The sequence below is a fragment of the Nanorana parkeri genome, unplaced genomic scaffold (genome assembly GCF_000935625.1).
Source record: "Nanorana parkeri isolate BGI_ZX_2015 unplaced genomic scaffold, ASM93562v1 scaffold1439, whole genome shotgun sequence".
NCBI lineage: Eukaryota > Metazoa > Chordata > Amphibia > Anura > Dicroglossidae > Nanorana > Nanorana parkeri.
Genome location: NW_017307707.1, coordinates 297904 through 319714, shown reverse-complemented (window position 1 = coordinate 319714; position 21811 = coordinate 297904). Strand labels below are relative to the sequence as shown.

The window sequence follows — 21811 nt, the reverse complement described above, 5'->3', positions numbered from 1 at the left end:
TGTTCAAAATATGCATTTTAGTATGTGTATGCAAAATGAAAAAATGGCTCACGCAGTGAAAGGTTAATTGTCCATGACCTGGGTACAGGTGCAGTGCAAACATGATTATAAAAAAAGAAAAAAAATCTTCATTAGCAGAAGAAAGATGGTAATTACTTTAAATGAAAATAATTACTAATTACTAAAGCTTCATGACAAGAAATGTATTTCCTATATATCATTTCTAGTTTTTTTTTTAGGTACACTTAAAAAAAGATTGGCTGGGTGTACAGTAAATAATTTTACCAGTATGTGTTATCAAATTAGGAATTATAGGAAAACCTTTTCTCTGTGTATTATAAACATACAGTATATGTTTGTGGGGGCAGCAATATTTACTCACTACATATGCAGGCTGTGCTACTTGCTCTTCAGTGCTGTACAGTGGTCATGCTTTACTTGTTCCTCATATAATGGAGCATCAATGACAAATTAGAATTGTCCTTTTTTCATTCATTTCAGGTGGAACAAGTGCGAAAATTTAAAACCTGATAAAATGGCTGATAAAGACCAAGCAAATGATGCTGTTGGGGATGGATTACCAGAAGTGAGTGATCAGCAAGTACATTTGAATGAGCCAGTTATACCATCCGAGGCGAAATGTGAAGGCTCTAATCCGGATGTGACCCCTGAAGGTTTTTCTATTCCTCCTAACAAGCATGGTGAAAAACTGAAGCCCAAAATTCTCTGTGGGTATCTTTACAAGTTGGGGATGAAAGGACCTCTCAAAGCCTGGAAGTATCGCTTTTTCTCCTACGATGACAAGAAGTGCCGCTTGCTCTACTACAGAATGGCTAAGGATGTCTGTCCTCTGGGAAGTATAGATCTTTGTGCTGCTACATTTCATTTCAGTGTGGATGCAGAGGAGGGAGTGTTTGAGATTAAAACACCAACAAAATCTTTTGTCCTAAAGGTATGAATGTGAATAATTTTGATGTTTCTTAAATAACTGTAATGCAAAAGTAATTCAGGTTCTTTTACTGAATTTATTATAAGACAAACAGCAATGTACAATACACATTACAGCAGGGGTGTTGCTAGGATTGTGAAAGACCTGGGCCAACTTTGGGCACCTAAAGAAACCAATGATGTAGCATGGCATGCCATGGCGAATGATGGGTATAGTCAGTTTTTAACAGTGGGATGGGGTTAAATAGAACCTGAGCCTACTCGCACATATGCCACAGTCCTTGTACCGTCAAAGTATGGAGTATGTAATGTATGATATACTGTAGCATATAGAGTGTAGGGTTTAGGAGTATGTAATATACAAAGTTCAGGTGTCATGAGTGTGTAATGTACTTCATGCAGGAGTCAGCAATATGTAATGCACTGATTGCGGGAGGCAGTTGTATTTAATGCAGAGTGCAGAGGTCAGTAGCATGGAATAAATAGATTGTGGGGTTATTGGAATGTAGTGTACAAAGTGCAGGGTTCAGTAATATGTAATACTTGGGGTGTATGAGGCAGTAGTATGTGCTGCACAGAGTACAGAGGTCAGTAGTATATAAGATATAGAGTTCAGGGGTTATTAGTATTTTATGTAAAGAGTGCAGAGGTGAGTATTATGTAGTGTACATAGTTCAGGGGTCAGTAGCATGCCATTCACAAGTGAAGGGGTCAGTAAAGTACAGGGTGTAGGAGTCAGGGTGCACTTTCAGACAACATTCACCTATTTTGTTTGCCCCTCCCCCCTGACCTAATAGATCTCAACCTCATTCCTATGCCATTGACCTCCAGGGATTGTTTGCATCCTATGCCTCAAGTATGGGGCTTTTCTACCTGAAGGAAAGGAGAGGGCCAGGGATAGTAAAGTTGGGGTTAACATAGGGCTAGATGATGCTGGATGTCCTCCAGCCAGGAAATGACGTGGGATCTCTCTGACTTGCTGCAGCCTCTAATGCATAGTGGGACAAGGGAGTAGGTCGAGGGTGACTTTATAGTATCCAGTACAGTACTGGCACTTGTCCAGATGAGGAAAGAGGAAAACCAAAAAAGAGGAATAGAGTTTAGACTCAGACTTGTTTGTGGCAGGTGATTTACCATAATGCTTAGTAAGCTTACCATTTTTTTTTTTTGCTAATATATAGTTGAGGGAAACATTCCAAAACCAATATTAGCTCAGATATATAGACAGTCCCCATATATTAGTGTTTATTGAGTCCTTGAGTTTTATAGGATGGCTATATGTCTCTCCATGTTTTCAATGAAGGAAAATGAATGCATGAGAACCTCCTATTAAGTGAAATGGCACCAAAAGTAAATGTCCCTGTAAAGTAGTCTATACACACAGCGAATTTCAGTTGGTTCTTGATAAACCGGCCGGAATTTGCTGCGTGGGTGCCTCTGGCTCCCTTCCGTTCGGCATCCCTAATCAGCTGATCGAAGGAGCAGTTTGGGAAATTCTCTGACGACTGGTGCTTGAAGGCCAATCATCTGTTAGCTCAGTTTGGGTATTCTGACAGCGGCCGGCAGCTGCTGTCGGCATATAATAGAAACAGCAGGGGATTTCTAGATCAATGCTGGCAAGCGTCGATGGAGAAATCTGTTACATTTTTTTTTTGTTCAGCCCAGGTTCAACGAGAAAAATAGAACTGTGTATACCCAGCTTTAAGCCTTCTATAAACACTGCAGGAAGTTTTAGCAAACATAAATTCCTTATTTGCTTCTGTTCTGTAGATACTGAGATAAGGCCTCACTTGCTGAGAGCCTGGTGGGGGGGGGTCAGCTTACAGTAATCACATTAATAGCTCCGGGCAGTGTGGTGACAAGAAACATAGCACTCGCTTGACATTCCTTTAGACATCAGGCATTCTTTGAGAGAGTGCACACTAAAGATGAAACTCTCATGCCAGGAATTTGGTAGGGGTGTCTGTCATTTGACATCGGTACAGAGGTCTACGAAAAGCAATCAGCCAAGTTAAATGATATTGGAAATCCTGTGTGCAGAGGGCCTTAGTTGCAAGGAAAGTCATTTGAATCGTTGTCATTTTTGACAAATTATGGCTGGCTGTACATAGAACTAGAAAGGTCATATGGATAATAAAAAATAAAAAATGGCTTGTGTGGCATTTATAAATGTCCCTTTTTTTTGCAATTTCTGAACAATCTTATTTGCATACCTTTATTTAGCTGAGTTTCTGAACCTGATTTACACTTTTCTTATTTGTTCCCTTTTGGTCTGTTTAGTATCCCATTGAAAGCATTTTGTTATTCTATATAATCGTTTGGGGGAAAAAAGTTGTTGATCTTGTCAGAAATTCAGAGCTGTCCTGTGTGCATTTCCCTGTCTATCTCAAAAAGTCTGTTTAGCCTTCTTAGTTGTTATTTTGGACTACAGAATGATTGGCCTTAATGTTGTAGAGATTTGAGAGTGGGAGTGCTTGAGTCGTTTAGCAAAAGACACTGGGCAAGGCTGTTACCACCATAAAAATGCTGTGCCCGCAACAGGATTTAAGGCCTTGTTCACACCAGATACAGTTTCACCCGATTCTGGCCAGAACGCATCGCATTGCGGACGGCTCACTATGTTGTGGGGCAGGAGGGGGCGTGGCGGTCCATTGAAGTGAGTGGCACCGTAGCCATGCCCTCCGTCCGCAATGCGATCGGCCGCACGGGATCGCGAGGCACATTATGCCTGCGGTCCGCGCCGAACAAAATGCTGCAAGCACTATTTTGATCGGACCGGACTGCAGGCATAATGTGCCATGCGATCCCGTGCGGCCGATCGAATTGCGGCCGGAGGGCATGGCTACAGCAATGCGATGCAGTGTGTTCTGGCCAGAATCGGGCCGGAGCACACTGTATCTGGTGTGAACGATGTCTAAGAGCTGAGTGCATTTATGACACATTAACGGGTATTTTTCCGTTGTTTCAGGGTCTTTAAAGGGATAAAACATGGAGAAATGTGCATGTATTGCAGAGATGTTGTTAGAGTTGTAACAGTTGTAGAGCATACAATCAGTTCTAGGCATTCTGTTATTTGGGCTGTTCTGATGAATTTAGTAATTACATTTAGGATTTAGTTAAATTATTACTATTAACTATTCTTTGCCATTGAGGCTTTAAGTATACCCAATATTAAGAAAAATCTGTCCTCTATTTCAGAGCCTCTGGTGGCACAAATGCAGGGGTGCTTTGGTGCAAAAATAGCAGCAAAGCTTCCTGGATTTCCCATGCCCCACACCCAGATTTTGACAAAGAAGCCAGGAGAGATATTCCAATAGTCTGGCTTAGGGGGCTGGGGGGCATGGAGGGTGCCATGCCTCAACTCTGTGTCAGAATTTGCATGGGACACAAGAGGTTTTGAATTAAAAACAACCCTAGTGTGCAGGAAACTAAAGGTGTCTGCACTGTTTAACCTGCAGGACTTTTTTTTTACCCCACTTGAGGTTGCAGTTTGTACAGGTTGTCTGATTGTTTACCCTGACATAAGTGTACATTAGACTGATTCTATGCACATATAACCTTTTCTTGCCTAAACAGCATTGTTTCTGCAATTAGAGTTTCTGTTTATGGATAAATTGGGCCAAAAGACATTGTCATCAGTAGGATGTGAAAGAAATGGCCACTTTTAGCCTTCAGCATTAGTCTGAGCCCTCAACCGTAATGTAATTATTGGTATTACATCATATAACAAACTGCCTGTCTGTCAATGCAAAAAATACATATTATTTTACATGATTTATGTAGCACCAAACGCTTGCGCAGCACTTTACAATTTAAAGAGGGACAGTACAGTTACAAGATGGTTTGGAGGGACCTGCTTGTGAGAGCTTACAATCATGCGATTTACATCATACCAGTGACGTGCCATGCCTTCTGTGCTGGGCGAGGCATTCCCCAGCCCCGCCCCCAGCCTGCCGAAGCTCCACCCCGTCATGTCCTGCTGAAGCCCCGCCCCCAGCTTGGTCACCAAACTATGGGGGGAGGAGGAAGGGGGAAGCCCACTGCTGTGTAACCTAACTAGCTGTCAAAAGCTAACTAGCTGTAATTAACAGGCAGCGCTCCATCCATGACAGGTTACACAGCGGTGAGGCTTTCCCTGCTGTGTAAACTGTTACAAGCCGCTCTGAATGGAGAAAAAGCTGTCAGCTTCAGACTTGAAGCTGACAACTTTTTTCTTCATAATACTAGGTGAGGCTCTGCCTCCCCTGACCGCACGTCCCTGATTATCATACATAAAAGAAATAGACACTGTCAAGTTTTGCCTGATGAAGGGGTTTCTGTGTGTCCCCGAAACGTCGCACTAAGTGTGTTATTTTGCTTTTGATGTACGTCAATAAATAGACATAATCGATTTACTATTGGAGTGCCGGTGTCTATTTATTTTCTGCATTACTTTGACGGTTGCCATACGTCGACTACTGAGCACCCAGGATATTTTGTTGGACGTGCGGTCAGGAGTGCAATGGGTACAGAACTGTAATGTGATTATCATACTTAGTTCACTTTATCACAAGTTAAAATGTGCCTACCTTTAAATGCTGTTACCCTGTTTCCCCGAAAATAAGACCTACCCCGAAAGACCTAGTACTATTTTCAAGATTCCTGTAATATAAGACAGTGTCTTATTTTCGGGGAAACATGGTAGTTCACTTTGAGGTTGGGTCCTTGCCATGTAGTGGGTTCAAAGAGTCCAGGTGCCAGGCACTTTAAAGAGATCCTGTCAGTCTCTAAAAAAGAGCATGATGCAAGTTCCCTGCAATAAAAGAGCTTCGGCTTTCTGGTGGCCCCATCTTCTACCTTCCCTTCCTTCCAGTGCTGTAGCCTCAACACTTCTGGGAATGTCAGATGCCTGTGTTGCATTGTTGGGTTGTATCGTCTTGGATAATACGGGATCTTCTGCTAACCAAAGCCATTACTTTTGGAAAATAGTTAGTAGTTGCTCCAGCTTTTTAGAGTACATCGTAATGAATCTTAAATTTGAGGCATGTGTTGTGTTTTTTTTGTGAGACTTACCAACAATTCTTTCTGCATTATTTCTCTTTATTTTTCAGTTTTTTATGACTGTCTTAAGTGACTCCTTTATATCCTTTTTGCTTGTGCCTCAAAATCCTCTTTGTTCGGGCAATTTTTAGAACTCTCAAATATTGACTTCCTGAAAATTGCCTTATAAGATTGATAGGGAGGGAACTGTTGCCTGTAGGATTGTATCTCCTGCTGTAGGCTTGAAAATAAATATGTAGTAATCCAATTTTTTTTAACATTGTCAAATGATAATGTTAATATTAGATTGTCACAGTTGCGGTTAAACATTGCACAAATGTTTTTGTGAACCCATCTAGAAGAGTAAAATATCATCTATATACCTTCACCACCTTGATACATTGTACATGTTTCTGGAAGGTACTCCCAAATATTTATCACTTTCCTCCATCCTCTGAGTGAGTCAGATGCATATTCATAATCTGAGGATTGATCCTCCCACACTGTATGCTGAGGCCCCAACCTAGCAACCGGTAGAATCAATCAATCCATCAGACTCAGGGAAACATGCAGATCTCAGAGCAATCAGCATCAAGACTGACTACAGTCTAGATATAACACTACATTTAATAGCGACATAGTAGACGGCGCTACACGTGCATATTTCTATTTTTACAAAATGATACATTGTTTTTCTTAGGTTTATCGGTAACCGTCCCTTTTATAAACTGTGCCTATTAACTTTACTTAGGCAGTTAACAACCATGCAAAGATGTATTGGTTACAGCAACTACAACTGAAGAGAAGAGGATTAAGTAAAAATGAACAAAAAATCAATTTTCAAAATGTGTTCTCTCCTGAATTCTTCAATGTAAAGCTTGCCTCTCATGATATAGGTATGTATAAGGTGCAGTTAGTCTTTTCAATATGTCTATGTCATGATCTTTCATATTATTCTGTTCACAATTTATTTTCAATTTATCTGCCATTTTAAAATTACTGATGTGCCTTATGCTTAAAAGAACACACAAAGAAATACCAAAAGATGTGTTGTCTTGGAAGGGGGTATGTAATTTTACAGAATTACCCATTTCTCTCTCAGAAGCCAATTTGAGTATATATCTTATGGAAATTTTCAGGTTATTCCTGTTGTGTCACAATATGCCTTGACAGTATAATTTTTCAGAAAAGCTGTACCTATTATCTTAAAGAAAAAAAACAGTACTTGACCTCCAAACATGTGACTGCCCAGAGTGAGATGGTGTCAACGGTGTGATACAGACAGTAGGATTTTATCAGTCTCTTCTCAAGCAATCAGACTGCAATATTGTAACTTTGTAGCAAGTCACAAGGTAAGAGGCTGTGGCATGACCTGATTTGTGGCATATATTTGCCAACAGGGCCAAGAACTGAACAGACACAAAGATTTACACAGTTGTGTAATCTCTGAGCCAATTTCTCCATCCTGAAAGTAGATACTCACCCTAGATAATGCCGGAGCTAATTTGGTTCCACCTTCCCCTTCCACTTAACGTGAAAAAATATGTCTAATGATGGGTCTACCTTGACATAAACCTCCTGTTAATCTGAGCAGTACAAACTGATCATATGATTAAATTAAAGTGGCTAGTAATTAGTTGCTCGTAAGTACACATTCATCTATATGGACAAATCAAGTCTGTTATTATATGTGTCTGTACTAACCTGGAGGTGAACATGTTTGCAAAAAGCCATGCACATGCCTGATTAATCCTGCAGAGCAGAATTCTCCCAATACAAGTGTGGGTTTTCTAAAGACCATCTATTCTAAATGATGGCAGCCAGTGTGTTTGTTTTCACATCCCTTGATAAGAGGACTTTTGTTCTTGTCCAGTCGGCTTGATAGCTGATATTTAACTTTTCCATCAGAAAATATAAACTTTCAGGGTTAGTCACAAAAGGGTTCACTTCTCCTGCCTTATCTAAACTCTTCACACTTTTGTGAATAGCCCTATTTGTCTCCCCTTATCCATGTCACTCACTTAAAAACTGAAGACCACCTGGATAATATCATATATTTATGGATTTGCTCTATTCTTTAATATATGTTTTTGAATTAGTAGCAGTAACTTTATTTTTATTTCAAAAGGAGATGATAATTTTTTGCCTCAAGTAAAAACACCAACCGACCTGGTGGGACTAAGAGTGGCCTCTATGCCAGCTCCTCAGGAGTCAACTTCCATACAAAACATCTCTCTCAAGCATCCATGGAAGGAAATACAGTATGTGGACATTACATTTTCCATCAATTATTGTTGGCACATGTAAACATGTTTTCACTCATGAACACCATGGGGTCTATTCACAAAAGGGTGAAGAGTTTGGAGAAGGCAGAAGTGAACAATCTAGGCCAAAATAGCCGATTTGGAGAAATTCTCCAATTCAGCTCACTTTCCAGTTCAGCTATTTTGTCCCAGATTGTTCACTCCTCCTGCCTTCTCCAAACTTTTCACCCTTTTGTGAATAGACCCCATGATGTGCATTTCCATATCAATACAGCCATAAGAATCACTGATCTCATTGGTTTAAAGACTTTATTGTATGAGACAAAATTTGCCATTTTTTTTATAGATTGATGAAATATATCACCATATATACTGTATGTTTATGGGGTATAGGGTCCTGCAAGGGTTTAAAATATTTTTTTATTTTTGACTTGTGCCTTGTGGAAAAAACATAACTTGTTTTTTAGATTTATAAAATCGTAGTTATGTCTTTTTTTCTGGTATGTGGTGCCCTCATCAGAGATCATTAATTGTTTAAGATTTGCAAAATGATTTAGTAAATTAACAGTAATAAAGAGGCTGCTTTTAGTAAGCCTGTCAAAATCACTAATCAAACTGAGCTCAAAAACGTATAAGCAGAGGTTATTTTCGGTGAAATCCGCACGTCAAATTGATCAATAGAGCCAGACATACATGCAGCTTATGTTATGAGCAAATCTTGACTTTCTCTTTAAAATGTTGATCCTGCTCCCTTGCAGTTTCACTAATGTTGATTGAGGCAGCTCACTGCACAAATGGTTAATGCATTGCGCAATACTGTCAGTCTAAGATTGAGAGCTAGGACTATCATCTATCATTCTGGTCTAGTGACTCTAGTACTTGTGGAGTAAATGACCCTGAGGCAGTATGCAGAGTTGCTGATCCATGTGCTTGCTGCAGGTTTGTATTTTTAGGCTTCAGATAGGTGTCAGTAATGGCAGCCTCTATAGTTTTCTATAGAAATATTTTATTTGAGGGGAGAGCAGAGTGACCAAGAAATGGTGACCTCATCAACGTGGCCTGGTTCCTAATTGGGAGCATGGCTTGACTGCAGCAGGGGAAAGTGAGGTCACTAACACAACTATGTGGCATAGCATTAGAGTGGCTAAGCAGAGTTACTAATCCTTTGGCAAGCAAGGCAGTTTACATGTATGTATTTTAATCATTTTTCCAAATACATATTTAGCCATTGATCTGGAGTTGTAAATAGTGGCTGCTTGAATTCTGATTGTCACATACCATGATCATATATTAGACTTCTTCATGCTAAGTATCTTTTTCTTATTTTATAGGAATACAGTTCGTAATATCTGTGGCACAAAGCCTTCTCCACCAATTAGTAGAAGTGTTTTTCATTTTGATGATTTAGAACCAGCTGCTGACGGTAAATTGTGATATTTAATTTCTCTATCCATTTAAATTCTCTTCTTGAAAAAAAAAAAAAATGGGGGAAATTTATCAAAACTGGAGCAGAAAAAATATGGAGCAGATTTGCACTTTAACAAGCTTCTTTGTCTCATTTTCAAATCTTACCTGAGCAAACTGAGCAGCACAGTCAATAAGTTGTTTGAATTACATAATTCACTTTCCACATCACAATCTCTAAATTGGGAAGGTTGTTTCTCCGATATAACATACAATATGGCAGTATTTTCTCTGCCGGGAACTCCAGCAGAACTCCAGTCAAAATATTTTCTTAAATATTAACTTTCAATCCAGGCTAAATGACAGCTACCATCATTCTGTCCTTTTCCTCTGAGTGCAGGCTGTCATGAGCCCAGGGGCGTATTTACCGCGAGGCAAACAAGGCATTTACCTGGATCGGCACTTTGCAGGGGGGCGGCATTTTTCGCCCCCTTGCAAAGAGGAAAGCTGGGGACGGGTGCACAAGATCAAGCAGCCTCGGCTGCCTTATCAGGTGGCTGCTAATGGGGCCTGGCAGTAAGCTGCCAGGTGTACGAGGAGGTGTGGCCGAGGGCGAAGCGGCCCGGCCGTCGGAGGCTGCGGTGCCGCTCCAAGAAGCTTCAGCGGCTGCAGGAAGACAAGATGGGACCGTGGGAGACACGGCCCGGGCCGGCGGAGGCTGCAGATGGGATGGTGGCTCCAAGAAGCATCGGCGGCTGCAGATGGGATGGGCCCGAGGGAGACACGGCCCGGCCGGCGGAGGCTGCGGGCGGCTCAAGTAAGATGCAGGTTGGAAACAAGATGCAGAATGGAAGCAGGCTGCGGAGCTGCAGGTAAGAGGAGCAGCATGTGTGCAGGGAAAGGGACCCTGCACAGGGTCCCTCAATCCTTTATTTTCCACAGTTTACATGTAAACACAGTGGAACATATAAGTTTTAAAGTAATTGACAAAGCTGCAAAATCGACAGAGGCACAGGCATCAGGCAACACAAGCTGACAAGACCATCAGCAATGTGAAGCAGTCAGGCTCATCCTTATAAAGTCACCTAACTGAGGCAACTAACTCACTTCCTGTGCGCCATCCGTCCGTGCGTCTTCATGCGCACCTCGCGCATGCGCACTACGGCATACTTCCCGAGATTTGGCTTTTGTGCACGCGCTGCCGCCATTGTGCCCTTACACTGGCTGGGGGTGTACAAAGGGAGGGATCCTGGATAGCCAGCGGCCCCCCAGGGGTTTTGGGGGAGGCACCAATTAATTAGATCATTAGTTAGATCACAGTCGCTATGCTGATTTAGTAGAAGGCTTTAGTAGAATTAGGTCTGTAAGCTAAAGTGTATTCAGTGGAAAATGTATATTGAATCCAATAGAAACACATTTTTCTAAAGGTATCGGATATGTCTCATAAGTAGAACGTTTAATGTACTGGACAGAATACGACTTGGAGCCTTGCCCGGGAAAAGTCTTTAATGGGTTTGACACACAGATGGGCTTATTTATAGATGCAAGGAGAAACCAGATTGGGAAGCATTCATACATAGAAGTTTATGGAACTGAAGAACATTTAAAGAGACACCTACCAAGACAATGTCAAAATTAGGAAATACAACAAAGTTATCATATCAAAATTCACAAATTTGTAATCGTAGAACAAAAGGCTCTCATGACTTGAAGTTTTAAACTGCAACTCCGCTCACCCTAAAGAAGGATCTTTTCTCAGGGGGAGGGGACAGGAAGGGCATAAAAAATAACCAGCTAAAATTAACTTTATTAGACAACGGGGAGAAAGAAGCAGAGAGAAAGGAAAGGGGGAGAAAAAACAAAGGGAAAGGAAGGGGAGGGGGAAGGAAGAGAGAAGGAGAACTAAGACTTTTTATAGTCATGATAAAGAGAAAGGAATCTGGATGAGGCAAATAATCCTGGTTTCAAGTGTCAAAATTCAGTATGCCCTCTAGGAAAGTCACATGTTTTTCCATACATGAACGTACTGGTGGGGGTATTTCAAGCAGTGAATGGTGCAGCAGAGGTACGCAGGAAACGTTAGTATCAGCAGGGAGAGTGGGAGGTGGCAGGCTATTAAGTGATTCTGTTACTTTGCCCTGAATGGACAATATATAGAATCACTTAAGGGTTGACAAATATAAATTGGAAACTTCAAACATATGTAGCATAACCACCTTTTTAGCATATAAATTCTTTATAAAATCTTGCGTACTTCAGTGTAAAACATTAACTTAATGTCATTTTATAGTCTTATTATAAAATCTTAGTGCTGTCATAAACTAGTCCAATCTCATGCTATTAAGTTATGTCCTTTATGTGATGGGAATGGTTTACATATTTAGTTTCTGTTTGATTTTCCAGTAAAAGAAGCAGGAGCAAGGCAAGTTACAAAGCTGTCTCCATCACTAAACTTCAACCGGAAGGCCAGGAAAGTAAATGGACCATCAGCCTCTAATCATGACAATTCATTGCCGGAAACCATCTCTTTTGAAAGGATATCCACTCCTCAACAACAAGCTGTAGCAGAGGAGTTAAAGTCTCAAAAGGTGCACCTTTCTGCTAGACTTAGGGGCCAATTTTTAAATCTTCTACCCAATGTATAGCTGGGGAATGCCTTTTGCATGCACTACCAATACTAGATGGCACCTAATAGGAGTTTCCTATGCTCTTTGGCTCCATATAGTGGCGATAGTGCCAATGCAAATGGTATTCACCCTACTATACGATGGGCAGAAGATTTTGAAAATCGGCCCCAAAGTATTAAGTCTGTTTTGAATCTTCATTTGTGGTTTAGAGACATGCAGTATTGCTTCCTTCTATGGTTACCTTGCCTGTCCTCTAAAGCAGACCTGACTAAAGTATAATTAATATAAGTATAATTTATTGAAAATAATAAATGATGAGGTAATGATGAGCAGCTATTATAGTTGTCTTTCCAAATAGAGCACACCATAGATTAAAGTAAAAGAAAGCTGACAGAATGCCTTTTCGTCAGTATTAAGGTACCCTTAGATAATTGTCAAGATGACAGCCATCTATTGGCACCTTCAAATCCAGTCAGACATCCCCGACTAATCTTTTCCATGACAAAAGGCGATTTGCCAGGCTTTATTCAAAACGGAATTACTGGTGTTCCATATGAATTAGGCTGGTAATGCTGTTATCTGCTAAGGGCATGTGCATGCTAAGTGTTCCTGTTTATGCACAGGTGTTTAAAAAAAATTTAATTTGATTATGCATGTAGGTCTAAAGCATGCTAAATAAGACAATAATCTCTAAAGATGGTTATGGAAGGAGTAAGGTTGCTTGCATAATGCAAATGCACTCATCTAACCATCACATGGAAAAACAGCAGATGTTAAGAGAAAAAAAAACATTGACATTTTGGATGTTCTATGCTGAATAAAGTGGAACTCGACCCACCAACCTAATAAAGAGGAACTTTACCCACCAATTTGATGTCTCCCAAAACAGTTACTTTTAACTCCTTAAGGACAAAGGCCTTTTTTTCATTTTTTGCACCCATGTTATAATCCACATTTTAGGCCTGAAAATTACTTAAAACCCCCAAACATATATTTTCTGAAAGCCAAGACCCTGTAGAATAAAATGGTGGCAGTTGCACATTTTTAGGTTGCTCGACATTAGGACAACCTATTATCAAACCCAAAACGTTAGTGAAAAATGCACTTAAAGGGTTTCTACTGCTAGCCAGCAGTAGATATATGCAAAAAGTGAAGAAACTCGAGAATCCGAAACTGCTCGGGCGGCCGCAAAGCATCTTGGGGCGGGCGCATGCGCAGTTAGGATTTTCAGCCGGGAGACGAGGAGAGACGCAAGGTAAGTCTATGGACGCGTGCACCCGCATGCAGACACCGTGGGACAGGAAGTGCTGGATCTGACACCCGCAGCAGCGCTGGAGAGAAGGATGAAAAGGACAGGAAAGAAGAAGAAGATCGGATTAAGAGACATCATTTAAGGTAAGTGCTGACATTAACATTGGGGGGAGGGAAAAAAAAATTGACTTTAATGTCACTTTAAGTTAAATTTAGTGCCCCAAAACACTATATAAAACCATTTTTTTTTAAAATATAAAAGTCGCGGTTACAAGTAAATAAATACCCAGCATGCCCAGGTTGAAAATTGTGTGCGTCCGTGAAACTGCGACAGTATTCAGTACCCTAAAAAGTCCATAGATGATGCTTTAAAAGCCCCTACAGGTCATCATTTTAGAGATACGGGTAAATTTTGGTCCTAGAATTATTGCTCTCCAGCGTGCTCGGCGATACCCAGCATGTGTAGCACGATCGTCGTTTTCATACGTAGGCTCACCCAACGCATATTTACATGATGACGTGTGTGCTCGCTGGGGGGGGGCGGGGACTTTTAAAAAAAATGCAATTATTTCTTCATTTAATTTATTTAATATTATTTTTAAAACTGTTTTTTTTAACTTTACTTTAATTGCTATCACATAGGGGGGCTTGCATGCCCCCCATGTGATAGCATATTGGCAGTGACAGGTCCTCTTTATGGTGATACTGGGGGTCCAAAAGACCCCCAGTATCACCTTTACACTCCAAATAATCTTCAGGAGCCCAGCAATAACAGCTATGGGACCAGAAGTGATGCAATACGCGTCGCTCCCGGTCCCATAGTACGGGGAGGAAATCGGACATTCACCGATTTCCTACCCAGCTTCCCGCGGACACCCAGCAAACCGATCCTGGGCCCACAGGAGGGGCAGCCGAGACCCGTAAACAAGCCGGGGGTGTGGAGCAGGGGGGGGGGCGTGTACACACGACACGTTACCGGATCGTAGAAGCGATCTGGCGGCAGCTGACCCACCAGAATCACTTCTCCTGTAATGCTGGCCGCAGGCTCTACAAAACTGAACAGAGCCGCCGGGAGTCTGTTTGACCCCCTTCAAACGTCATGACGGGATTATCCCATCATGGGTCGTGAAGGTATTAAGGCATACCAACTGCCAAGGTTACCAATGTGGTTATTTCAGCTCTCAACTGAACTTTCAAGCCCCCCAATGGCTGGTGTCATAACTGATCACATGTGCAGCAATATGGCAACTGCAATCCAAATAGAGGCTAAGATGGTGCCTTCTTAGCCTCTTTTTAGATCTGCAGTTGCCATGGCACTGCACATGTCATCAGCTATGACCAGCTTTTTGCGAGCTTGAAAGTTCAGTTGAGAGCTGAAACAAGCACACTGCCAACATTAACAGTTATTGCCAGAGGTATGCCTTGACTGTAAACGTTTGCGGAAACCGTTAACTTGGTGAGTTTAGTGCCTCTTCAAGTATCACTTTCTGCCATGGTAAGTTTTCCTAGAACAGAGTATTATGCATCTTACAGGGAAGAATTATATTTTTAACCTTCGGTTAAAAAGGCTTTACTCCATTGCTACTGTTACGAAATACTGTTTATGGGTAAGATGTCATGTCCTGTCCTTCTCCTGTGACACTACTATTGCTTTCTACTAAATGAATTGCTTCATTAGTGATCTGCATGTTTTCACCCAAAACCCACCATGGCAACATGTGATCCCACGAATTGAAAAATCTGCAAAATAAGTTATTAGGCATTTTCAAGCAGATAACCGCATGTTATGTATGTATTTTACCTTGAGATACTTTGTTGCAGGAATATTATAAATCTGCTCATTCTGTTACTTTTGTATGTCAGGGTCTTGTAAAGCTTCTGCACCGAGCTCTTGAGTCTGCACACCAGGAAAAGAGAGCCTGCAATGATTACCTGGATGCAGCAGAGGAAAAAGATAGACTTGAACTGATACGTCACAAGATTAGGCAAATCGAGGACCTAAAACAACGTGTTGAGGCTCTTGAACGGGAGAAGAAAGAACTGGAACAATGTGCTAGCTTCAAGGATTTCCACATTGCTGAACTAAAGGAGCATATTCAGTTGTTAATGGAAAAAAATCATGCAAAACAGCAAGTTATCCTGAAACAGAATGAACAGCTTCTCAGCCAGAATGATCCACATGAGTCAAACAGCATCTCAAATGATACCTTACGGCAGCCTTACGAGAAGATTGAAAGTTCAATGGTGAGATATTATAGTTCCATAGTCAGAAAAAGACACAAGGCCATCGCGTTCAACCTATAGAAAACAAAATGTAAACAAATAGAAAAACCCTATGCCCACAGTTAGCCACAGTTGATCCAGAGGAAGGCAAAAAAAACCTTAAAGAAGAAGTATTGGGAGAGTACAATGTACACTTAGAGTCAGCTTGTGTGACACTGCAGGTGTCAAATGTCAGATCTATAGATCGAGAGCTGAGTGATCACGCACTGCTGATCACTCAGCTCACAGTCTTCTTCCTGCAGAGAGCTGTGCCTGTCAGTAACCACTACGCACATGGATTCTCTCCTCCCCTCTCTTTTCCTCCAGTGACCACTGGAGGGACAGACAGGGGAGGGGGCTCTAGAGAGGCAGAGCCAGCTGTCAATCAGGCAGCTGGGTGGGTCCTGACAGTGTTGTCAAGATCTTTCCCAGCTGCAGCTCAGCTCTACGCTGTAGCTGGATGCTGACTTTGGGTCACAGAAGTACATTGGCCCAAAAGAGGACTAAAGCCCAAAAAAATGGTTTTAGTTTTCTTTTGAAGCATACTGCAACAGGGGGGGTCCTTCCTGCCTGATCCCCTAAGCCTTAGGGGATCAGGCAGGAAGGACCCCCCCCCGGCCTTAGGGCCTAAGGCAATCGGATATTCCCTGGATCAACAATGCCTCGTGTTTTTTTTACTTATAAAAGGTTAATAACTAGTTATATTCTGTGTATTTAGGAATGCATAGAGATATTTTGAAAACAATTAACTGAGCTAGATATAACAGATTATTTCATGTTTTCTTTCTGAAGGATGACATAAATGCCTACAAAACACAGAATCAGTTTTTAAACTCTGAAATCCACCAAGTAACAGAGCTATGGAGAAACACAGCTGAGAGTGAAAGCGCTCTTCTCATGAAGGTAACAGACTTTGTTTTTGTGAATGGGGGATTCCTTCCTATGGTCAGCTCTGATTAAAATGGATATTCCAAGTTTGCATGAATAGGAGCAGATTAAATTATATGGTGGCTTGTTTTATCTTTCCATGGCTGCAATAGTGAGATCTCCAACAGAGTTCACACTTTTACCCAATTGTTCTGGTTATTACAGTGTCAAAACATGGTATCACCTTCCCCTGAAGGCTTGACTATTAGGTAAAATAACAATATAACTGGGGAGTGTAGCTGCAAGACAGTAACATGTTAGTTACCAGTGTGTGCTTTGAGAAATGAGCTTTGATTTAAGAATATTAAATATAAGTTTAAATTCACAAAAATTATTATGGCAACATTTTCTTTTAAGAAGGGATTCGGTGAATTTCTTGAACAATTACAACCTTTTTGTAGATAAAACTGATGCTTTAAATGTATTTCCACTTTTTCAGCCAAATTGTGATAACACCTACTTTTATATTTGTTACATGTTCCAAATTACAGTAGGTTAACAGTATATAAAAGTATAACTTTTAGAAAAAATAAAACTTGCTTCTTACATTTATAAGTGCTTTTTACTTGCTTACAAATCCTGCCCAGCTTCCCTCCTAAGTAATGTTAAGGAGGGGGCTGTGGAAAGTTATGTTAACCCTGTCTGCACTGTGCTAGTAGATCTCATCAATTGTAAACTAGATTAGAGCACTGTCTTTCCTAAAAATGTCTATATCTGTCCCTTATCTGCGCATTGCCATCCATTCATGGCAACAAGCACTTGTGTGCAGAGTCTTATGTATAATCCTGCTCCAAAGAAACAGATAAAGGGTAAGAAATACTTATTTAAAATATATTTTATTTATGCTGTGTGAATGGGAACATGTAACAAACATAGAGTGAGGGGTTCTCAAATTTGACTGCAAAGGTGTAAATGCACTTAAAACTGTTTTGAAACATTTATACCAACCGTGAATGTGAAATTCGCCAAACATTCACTGCAGGAATATCTTCCTGGCGCATGTGTTTTAAATTACAGTGATTTATTTATCTGCCGTGAATGTTTGGTGAGTGTCACATTCAAAGCTTTATAAATATGTCCCCAAATGTTTTTTATAGTCCCCTGTTTAGAGCATCATCTAAAGCAATTTGATGGTTATCTAAAAGAGTTTTAAAAGTTATAGTAAAGTATAGTAAGTTATTGAAAGTTAAAGTGAAAATATAAAATAGTATTTATGTCCTATGTTCTTCAGCGCCATCTAGTAGCCACAATGTATTATTACAACACTACATTTGAACTGGGAAAATATATTAAGAACATTTGTTTTTTACATTATTTGCCCAAAACTAATTTTTACAGATATTCGCTGGGCCCTTCGTTTATGAATATACACCTTTATATAAGCACAATTGCAATCCAGTTCCCAACCTTTTTTTCTTGCAGTGCTCATACCTGGATGCTAGAAATTGCCAAATAGAAAGCAAATATTTAATTGTGTTGAGAAAGTTGCAGGAAGCTCTGCCATATCTGGATGCTGAGTACTGTGAAGTCATAAAAAATTTGATAGAAGATGCCTTGCAGTCTGACATGAAAAAGGTCCATAACCAACTGGATGTGCACTTTAGACCTCTCAGGTAAGTGACTGTTTAGCATATTACATTGCTGAGTCTCTTTTTGTTATGACTTCATACAAGGACCCTTACAAGTTTGTGAATTGACTACTACATTATGAGTGTATGTTAACTTTCTCGTACTACTTTAATGAGAAGAAACTGAACATTTACAGCATTAAATATTGTACAGTATGTGGGCCAACATTGTTAAAATATTATATATATAGATATAGATATATATATAGAAAACACACTGCCACAGCAATAACATTATGACCACTGAGAGGTGAAGTGAATAACATTGATTATTTTGTTACAATGGCACCTCCTGGAAGTAGGTCAGATACATTGGGCATCAAGTGAACATTTTGTCCCTGTAGTTGATGTGTTGGAAGCAGAGCAAGCATTTGCTGGGGATGGTGTGTGCTTCAGTTAAAACACGTGGTGGCAGCTATTGTTTGTGTGTGTAAAGGGTTAACCAACCCCACTGATGATCGATCTCAGTCTGCTGGCCTTGGACTGTTATCTGGCGAGCTGGAAAATCTAACTGTGATGGCTAGACAACTGGGTCAGAGCAACTCCAAAACTGCAGCTCTTATGGAATGTTCCCGGTCTGGAGTGATCAGGACCTACCAAAAGTGGTCCAAGCAAGCAAAACTGGTGAAGCAGCAACAGGCCCATGGGTGGCCAAGACTCATTGATACACATGGGGAGCAAAGGCTGGCCCATGTAGTCCAATCCAATGAGAAAGTTAATGCTGGTTCCTTTTCTGGACTGAAAATGCAAGAAAATCTGTCAGCCCTGCCTACCTGTCTACCTGTAGAAATGTGTCTGAACACATGGTGCATCACAGGTTGTTGCATATGCGGCTGCGTAGCTGCAGACTGGTTAGGGTGCCCATGCTGCCCGTGTCCACCACCAAAAGTGCTTACAATGGGCATATGAGCATTAGAACCGGACCACGGAGCAATGGAAGAGGGTGGCCAGGTCTTATGAATCATTTCTTTTATATCATGTGGATGGCTGGGTGCTGTAGGAGTTAAATGCCAGCCCTGCTGTCTAGCAAAGGAGCATTATGGTAAGGGTGTGAGGGATATAAATATAGTTTGAGTGGGGAGCAGCCACAGGAGGAGAGGGAGTGTGGGGAGAGACTGGTCCAAGGAACCATAGAGGAGCAAGCACAGCAAGCTGTATAAGCTGACTATTTCTTTCAGCTTTCTCTTTGGTAGAAAACAAAGGGAAGGAGAAATAGGTATTTTTAAGTCACTATTATGGTTGTTCCATTGCACACCTAACCAATATGTCCCTTCTTTTTGGTTTGGTGCTGCAGAAGCAGAAAGTGTGTCATCAGCACACCACCATCTTCATCATCTAATGATATGGAGTGGGGTTTGGTGATATCACTTCTGTGCTGCTCACAGTTGTTTTTACTGGAGGCTCTGTCATAAGGAAGCAAAAGCCTTACCTATACCGAGATGGCCACCTCCACACAGAGACACAGTTAAGTTAATGGCATTGTAAGTTAATAATAGGAAAAGTTCAGCTGCAGGACACCACAGGCAATACTGGTGACTAATCCTTTGCCCTCTGCCTGCCATATTTTATATTAAACTTGCCTTCAAGTGTTTGTAAACTCTTAACAACCTGTGTCCACTTATTAAACCTATTTGCTCCCTTTTGGTCTGTTGAATATACCATTGAAAGCATTTTGCTATATCTGATTAATAAATGCAAAACAAGTCTGGTGCTCCTGCCAGAAATTCAGAACTGTCCTGTTCACTCTTGTGTTATCTTTAGAAGTCAAATCAGCCCTTCCAGTTCTTTTCTTGGCCTTCAAAACACTTCTCTTGTTGGGGGTGATGTTTAGAAAAAGACAGGTAGGCAGGGCTGACAGATTTTCTTGCATTTTCAGTCCAGAAAAGGCACCATGTTGTCATCCTACAACAGGAAATTAGGAGCTGAGTGCATTCCTGGCATTTTCTGTACTTGCAGGGCCGTCAAAGCGATAAAACATGGGAAAGAATAATTGAATTATGGGAACGCACTGCATATGTTTTGGGATTTTTTTTTTCTCCTTGACACTTTCATTGGCTAAATCTGCCTTATTTGCATTCTGTAACAGTTTGTATTGTACATGAATATATTCTTATGCATTTTATTTTGTATTTCAAATTAAATTGGTCTATATGTCTTTTTTATAGTGAATATGATGACTATGGCTTTGTTATAATACCAGAATATGAGGTGGAACACTTGAAGCTTTTAGCCAAAATTCAAGCATTAGAAATTCGATCCAACAAGCTTCTCACACATGAGGTTGTGGACAAACCTTTAAGGATGAAATGGAACAGTATTGAGGAACTAAACCACTCTGCGGAACTGAAGAACTTAGTGAGGTGTGGAATCCCTTCAGAACATCGTAAACGTGTATGGAAATGGATCACTGCTCAACGGATTTGCATCAGAGAACACCATTACACTGATCTTCTGAAAAAGTGTGAGAGTTCTCAGCATCCAGCCTCTCAGCAGATTGAACTTGATATACATCGAACTTTGACCAATAACAAGCACTTCAGTAGCCCTACATCAGAGTTTATTCAAAAGCTGAGGAGGGTGCTTCTTGCATACTCGTGGCAAAATCCAACCATTGGGTACTGTCAGGGATTGAACAGGTAAAAATAGACATAAAACTGCAATGTGTTTGGAATGAAGTTCCATATTTACAAGTAAGCATGCCTTGCAACCCTGATTAAGCACATGGAAGCAACTTTTTCATCAAATGCTTTATACTTTAAAAGTAGCTAAATCATGCCTTCATTGGTATTGTGAAGGTGTTTAGTTTTTTTACACTTAAGGATGCATTGGAAGCTGCCTATATAGGTTTTTATTTTTATTTTTTTCAGATACATTTATAGAGCAATTTTTAAAGTGGGTTAAACTTGACATGCTTTTATTCAGCCTTGCCATGTCATTGTATTTTGTAACTAAATTATCTAAGCTTGTTACATCTGTAGGTATTTTTAATTATATTTAATCATTGAGGAAGCAGATACTGAAAGGAGGCCTTCCATTGCAATCCTGTTACCAAGAATATCAGTTGTCTCCGGCATCAACGCTTTCTCAGTCGTTGACCTGGAACAAGCAGGCAGAATAAAAAGTCAGAGTGAAGCCAGACGTTGTCACGTACCTGGCTGGAGACTGAATGTGTGAGGAGGCCTCCCTTGCACCTCGTGTCCCGAGGACTCTGGGGATGGGAACAGAGTCCAAGTAGACAGCCAGTGGCACGGGTGCCAGTGGTGATAACACCGTACAAGCTGAAATGCTGGTGCTTTGGTTGAACAGGGCACAATCCGAAATCCAAGTCAACGAGCCAATGTCAAACCAATCGGGCAGGAACAAATCCGAGGTCAGGGGCAGGCAGCAGGCAAGTCAAGACAAATCCGGGTCAAAGTAAAGCAGGCAGGTAATCACAGGAAACAGGATACACAGGAGAGCTGAAGATAATCCAGCAATTTGG

General features: G+C 40.8%; 1 protein-coding gene across 1 annotated transcript in view; it reads left to right on the top strand.

Moving 5' to 3' along the window:
* Positions 1–887: 887 nt before the first annotated feature.
* TBC1D2 (TBC1 domain family member 2) overlaps positions 888–21811 on the top strand; it is a 28506-nt gene continuing 7582 nt past the window's right edge. The window contains exons 1-8 of the mRNA XM_018569985.1: positions 888–952; positions 8096–8228; positions 9563–9654; positions 12039–12223; positions 15377–15757; positions 16568–16678; positions 18125–18315; positions 20496–20966. Of these exons, the coding sequence (XP_018425487.1) occupies positions 8161–8228; positions 9563–9654; positions 12039–12223; positions 15377–15757; positions 16568–16678; positions 18125–18315; positions 20496–20966 (1499 nt within the window). The 5' untranslated portion in view covers positions 888–952; positions 8096–8160. The remainder of the gene's footprint in view (positions 953–8095; positions 8229–9562; positions 9655–12038; positions 12224–15376; positions 15758–16567; positions 16679–18124; positions 18316–20495; positions 20967–21811) is intronic.